This window comes from Vipera berus (assembly GCF_964194415.1).
Source record: "Vipera berus genome assembly, chromosome: 1".
Taxonomy (NCBI): domain Eukaryota; kingdom Metazoa; phylum Chordata; class Lepidosauria; order Squamata; family Viperidae; genus Vipera; species Vipera berus.
The window spans coordinates 244,322,119-244,328,118 of record NC_138202.1 but is presented as its reverse complement, the minus strand read 5'-3'; the positions used below and the strand labels follow the sequence as shown (position 1 = coordinate 244,328,118).

General features: G+C 42.0%; 1 protein-coding gene across 4 annotated transcripts in view; it reads left to right on the top strand.

Moving 5' to 3' along the window:
- Window positions 1–234: 234 nt before the first annotated feature.
- MAP3K7 (mitogen-activated protein kinase kinase kinase 7) overlaps window positions 235–6,000 on the top strand; it is a 43,735-nt gene continuing 37,969 nt past the window's right edge. For all 4 annotated transcript variants that reach the window (XR_014024581.1, XM_081313503.1, XM_081313504.1 and 1 more), the window contains exons 1-2: window positions 235–1,190; window positions 3,266–3,376. Coding sequence is in view for 3 of the 4 variants with exons in the window: in XM_081313503.1 (XP_081169629.1) it covers window positions 1,101–1,190; window positions 3,266–3,376 (201 nt within the window). In the remaining variant the exon portion in view is untranslated. The remainder of the gene's footprint in view (window positions 1,191–3,265; window positions 3,377–6,000) is intronic.

Genomic DNA, 6,000 nt, shown 5'->3' with positions numbered 1-6,000 from the left:
GAGCTTCCAGAGAAACGCCATGCAGAAATTAAAAAGTTCCCTTTTCCACGCTCAAGTCCCGGGGCTTTTCACTCCTCGCAAGCTGCGAGGAGAGAAAATTCCTTCTTCCTCTTCCTTTCCCCCCCAAATCGAAACAGGGAAACGAGCGGAAACCGAGGCGCTCGTCCTAAGGAGGACGCAGGGCTGGAAAAGCGGCAGCAGCGCTTGCCGGTCTCTCGCCTCCCGAGCTGGCGTTAAAGCAACCTGCCGAGCAAGGGCGTGGGGGGAGGAAGCAGCGGCGACGGTTTCTTCTTCTTCTTTTTTTTCTTCTGCCGCCCCTCACTCGGTCAGCCTCCGCTGAAGCGGACCCCGCGGCCCCTTTCCACAGCAAGGGAGCGCTCCGGGTCTCCAGAATCGCGTTTCCCACTCCCGGCCTCCCTCGGCGGCCTCTGGGAGGTAGCAAAGGAGGAAGGCGGCGCAGTTTCAGGAAGAGGGAGGCGGGGAGGGAGGAAGAGGCGGGCCGCCGCTCCTGCTACCAGGCCGCGGTCCTGCTCGGGCCTTTTGCTGGCGGAGTAAGAAGGGGGGAGGGGGAACCGGAGCCCCCCAAGGCTGGAGAGAAGAGCTGGCTGGTCCCCTTCCCATGCAACTTCCCCAATGTCAGACTCGGCGGCGGCGGCGGCTGAGCTCTGAGCTGCGGCTCCCATCTTTCCCCATTCAACTTTCCCCTTCCTCTTGATCTCTTTTTTTTCCCCTGCTTGCAGGGGCGCGACTCCCAAACTGCGACCCCGGAAAGACCGCGGCCTGCCCGGTCAAAAAAAAAAAAAACACCCGAAGAAGGGAGTCCAGGGTCGGTTTCTGCGTGAGTCGCAAAATGTCGAGCCGGGGCCCCCCGGCCTGGGCTTCCCGGCGGCCCCAATAAAGCCCGGGCGGAACAGCCTCGTATGAGGCTATTTCGCGGCCCAGGGGGTGCCTCCGCCAGGCCCTCCTTCCCCTGCTGCGGTGGTCGCTGAACAGAGGAGCCGGAGCCGCAGGCTGGCGAGGGGAACCCCTCGTGATCCGCCTGGGTCCCTGCCGACCCCGTCAGACGCGCCCCCTTCTTGCACCCCGTGGGAAGGGAAGGCATGTCTTCTCCCAGCTCCGTGGACATGATTGAAACCCCCCCGGTGCTCAACTTCGAAGAAATCGACTACAAAGAGATAGAGGTGGAAGAGGTGAGAAGGTCTGCAAGGGTGGGAGAGAGGGGGGGGGAAGCTTGTCCCTGGGGTCCTAAACGTCACTCTTCTGGGAAAACTCCTGTATTTCGAAGAAACTTGCTCAGATGTCTTGTGTGCCTCTGCGATCTTGATTCGGAAGAAATGTCTACTCGGTAGATTGGGAATGTCTCTTGAAAAAAGGTAGCATTGCAAAAATGCCACAGCTCATAGATGCCTTGACTTGGGTTTTTCTCAGTTGACCCAAGATGGACACGAGCCAATTGTTTCCATTGGTGAAGCAAAGATATTCAGGATAACGGCACTTACCTACAGTGCAAAAAACGTTGACCGCAGGACACAAAGATCTAGATATAAATTCACACTTAGGAAGCTCACTACATAATAGTGAGCCTCTATCTCTCAGACAGAAAAAAATGAGTTAAAAATTGCAACAACACCACAGGTCCAGTGGGCTTTATTTTAAGTTCCAGGGCTAGGCTTTTATCCTAAAACCTAGTTTTAAAGTTAACCTGTTGCAAATTGGTATGATTGAGCAGACAAAAAAAAAAACTCCATATTGCCCTTAATAGTTGCAGCTCCTATCATGAAAATTGTTTTATCTTGTAGTTCTTTAAGCATATATCTAAAACTTGTAATTTTTAAAGACAGTACTTGTATGTCCTACTGAAATAAGTGGAAACTGCTTAAAACTATATCTGCCTGCTGGTTTCATCAAATTCAAAATGATTCCAGAATTATTTGTAAGTATTTTTTTAGACAGATCTAATCAATAATCACCAAATCTGTTTTCTGCAAGGAAAGTGATACCAAGAAAGATCTTAGTAATGGCATTTGCGTTTGTGAAGTCACACTTAAATATAAATTCTATTGTGCATATCTGATAGTAAATCTTTTAAACAGTGTACAATAATGTAGAATTAATAAATGATGTAAGAAGAGCTTTTAATAAAATGGTTTTTCTTTTATACTGTTGTTTTAAAAGCTGCAGATTGGTTGGTTTTAACACTACTAAATTTTGCAGCTTATACTGTTATCCTACAATATTAATATTGTTAAAAGTGTCGGTTGTGTTACCTTCTCCATATTGAATTTGGAAATGTTAGTATCATCTAAACCCATATGAAGAAATGGTATCTTTTTAAAAAAGTAGTTATGTCTTATAATAATGGTACTACCAATAAAATTGTATAGAAAAAGCTGTATGGAGGCATATATTTTGCTGTGTCAAGTGTGATGGTCCTTTTGTTGTAAAGATACACTCCTATGAAATATTTTTGGTGAATATATCTCATTAGACAATGTGGGATTTAGCTTTTCTTTCTGGGCTGAATGACCTGGTGCAGGGGTAGGCAACCTCGGCTCTTTTATGACTCATGGACTTCAACTCCCAGAATTCCTGAGCCAGCTGGCTCAGGAATTCTGGGAGTTGAAGTCCATGAGTCATAAAAGAGCCGAGGTTGCCTACCCCTGACCTGGTGGCTAGGTACACACATCATGCTAATTTGTTTAGATTTCATTTTGTGAGATGCGAGAACCAGGCCACTATTGTTGTTCAATAAATTATGCCTAAGCCTTGGTTTAATATGAAATGTGAATATAGTGTTAATTTCATACCACCTGAGTTGCAATTTTCCCTATGCATACATTTTAGATCCACAGTAAATAGTGGCTAACAGAAATTAGATATTTTTTTGTTAAGCTTCCTTACTCAGTGCATAAGAGAAAAGGAAAAGGCCTTGGTTCAGATATTTCCAGCATGCTCCTGTCTTCTAAGGCTCTTTTTGGGTATATTTCTAGAGATCATAAAAAAATCTTACTCAACCTATCAACTGTGTAAAAAGTTAAGTAAAACTCCATGATTTTTTTTACCAAAACTGAAAAATGCCAAATGCCTAGCAGGCTATTGTGAAGAACATTTCAAAGTTGACAGGTTGTAAGTTTGGATAGACCTTTTGCAGAATATAAATATGTATTTTTCTATGACAATGTAGAATATTAAGAAAAGGATTAATGGAGCCAGTGCAAGTTGTTTTAATAGTTATTTCAAAATCTCCAATTGTCTTTTTATTTAGGTTGTTGGACGAGGAGCCTTTGGAGTAGTTTGCAAAGCAAAATGGCGGGGAAAAGATGTGGCCATTAAGCAAATAGAAAGCGAATCTGAACGAAAAGCCTTCATTATAGAGGTATAATTTCACTTTAGAATTTGTTCAAAAGAATTTGATAGGTACCAGAATAATTTTTAACAAAGGATGTACAGTGAAAAGTTTACTATCTGTAAGTTGCAATTAGAACTGATATTAGTTCCTGGATTTATACAGGGGATATTTTTTTATATACATGGTGTTTTTGAAATGAATTTGGGTTATGGATAAGAGAGTGAACTGGAAATCACAGTTCAAGAGATTACTGAACCGCACACTCCCTGAGTTCTTTTCTTTTGGGGGAATTCTTTTTCTTTTCTAAGCGATATCAGCATGGACTCAAGTATTCTGCTTTTTGGGTCATACTGACCGAAGCAATTAATATTTCCCCTTTTATTTTCAATATGTGCAGAGATCAATCTTCTCTTCTTCCTAGTGATTTGATGTACTTAGTACTAGAACTGAACATTTATAACTAATTCACACAGAATGTATCAACGTGACAGTATTTGATTTATGTTATAAGCAACAAATGTCATTTTTTCATTGACTCCATTTAGGATCACCATAATCATAATTTCAAGTACACCTGAAATTGTTCAAGCAGTTTATCCACCAGGAATAAATCATGTTGCTTATATACTGTTTAACTTCTATGAGTGAACTACTTCCTTTCCATCAAATGTGAAGTGTATGTTCATAGGGCGATTGCTACAGGTTATTGAGCAGAGGGATTATTTAAAATTACATTAAGTAAAAAAGTTGACTATATTTAGTTTGATCTTTAGGGCAGAACTTTCCAATGGGAAATACTAATGCATACATCTTACACTTAAAGCTATCCAATAAATTCTATTCCTTTCTGTCTAATATTTATGAGTACTTTATTATCATGCCATTAAGTTAATTGATATTTTAAAAGGATTAGGACTATATTGTGCTTTGGATTTGAAAGTAAAATGTGTTTCAGTATGTGCAGTGGCAGAAATATAGAGCTCATAGAGCAAGCTTTGGCTAGTGTTTGTCTTTTACAAAGCTTTTTAAAAAAACACGCAAAAAGAATTAATGAACTGTCCCAGAAACCACATGCCACATAAAAGTAAATACATCCAGCAGGGGCTCTGTCTTCATTTTATGTGAAGTCTGGGAGAATAGCTAGGCCAGGGGTGTCAAACTCAATTTCATTGAGGGCCACATCAGCATTGTAGTTGCCCTTGGGGGGCCGGGTGGGTATGGCCAGGGTGGGCACGGCCTACTGGGTGGGCGCAGCTGGAGTGCGTATGGCCTACTGGGTGGGCATGGCCAGCTCTACATCATTGGCATCAAGGGTGCCTATGGGGGCCTGGGCAGGAGTGGGACAGATCTGGGGGGGTCTCTGGCAGAAGGAGGGTCTCTGGGCCAGGGCCAAGGCAGTGGGGACCGTTCCCTATTTCCAGGATGGCTTCGGGGGCCACATGAAACCACTTCGCGGGCCAGATCTGGCCCCCGGGCCTTGTGTTTGACATGTCTGAGCTAGGCCTTTAAAAACTTCCTGTAAGGATATCGTTCCAGAGGGCAGATACTGCAGCAGAAAAGACACAGATATTCTTGGTTTTAAGGAGCTGCAGGTTCCATTTCCTTAAAATATATTGATGTGATTTTAAAATGCCCTGTAAACCGCCCTGAGTCCTTCGGGAAAGGGTGGTATATAAATCTAATAATAAAAAAAACATATTTTTTTTGCTTTCAAAACCAAAACACTTCACAACTCTAATACACATATACATATGTAAAAAACCATCTATGCAAAAGTTTATTTAAAATTTATGTGAAGCAAATTGCTGAATCTAAGGCACTTGTCTCTTTTTAGCATCTTAAGCTTACAAATTCAGCATCAGCCAAACAGTATGCTGTTTCATCTGATTAGGTATAAATGTACATTTGATTTGATCTAAGTCAAAACTGATCCCCTGAGTGTATCTTTTTTTCCCCCCAGCCGCAGTAAGGATTCATAGTTTAACTTTTTTCCATTATAGAAGACAAAAATCAATTTTGTGAGAAGGATTTTTGTTACTCTGAATGCCTCAAAAAAATAATGGAATGAAGCTACTCCTTCCTTAAATCTTTTGGCAGTCTGAAAGGTGCCCAGTCCAGTAGCTTGTTTTCTACTTGAGTTTGCAGAAGTTCAGAATCAGGCTGTCTTGAAATTATCTGCACTTGAAAGAAGGCAGGTGATCCATCATTGCCTCTTGATAACAAGCCAAGTATTCCTAGTCTTCCAAATTCTTTGTTGGAAATTTGTGGATGTAGGAGAGTCTTTCTATGTGATGCTGTAGTTTATAAAGCAATTGTACTACAGCATTATCCCAAGGTAGAACTGATATTTCTGGAATCAAGTATAGACCCTGTTGATTATATCCTGATGCTACGTATGATATGGTCCCAGTGAAGAGAATAGATTGATGGCAGATGAAAATCATAGGGAACATTGTTGAACTGAAATACAAACCAAGGTAGTATCATCATAGGCATTTAACAATCACATCTGATGAATTAGCATATCCACATCCGCTTAGAGAGTGACAATTGGCCCAGGAATTTTTCAGAAATTCTTTTAAAAAGGTAGCTTCTGTATTAGCCAATGTACTCTGGCTAATTTAAACATGGAACTGACATGCTGCTCTTTC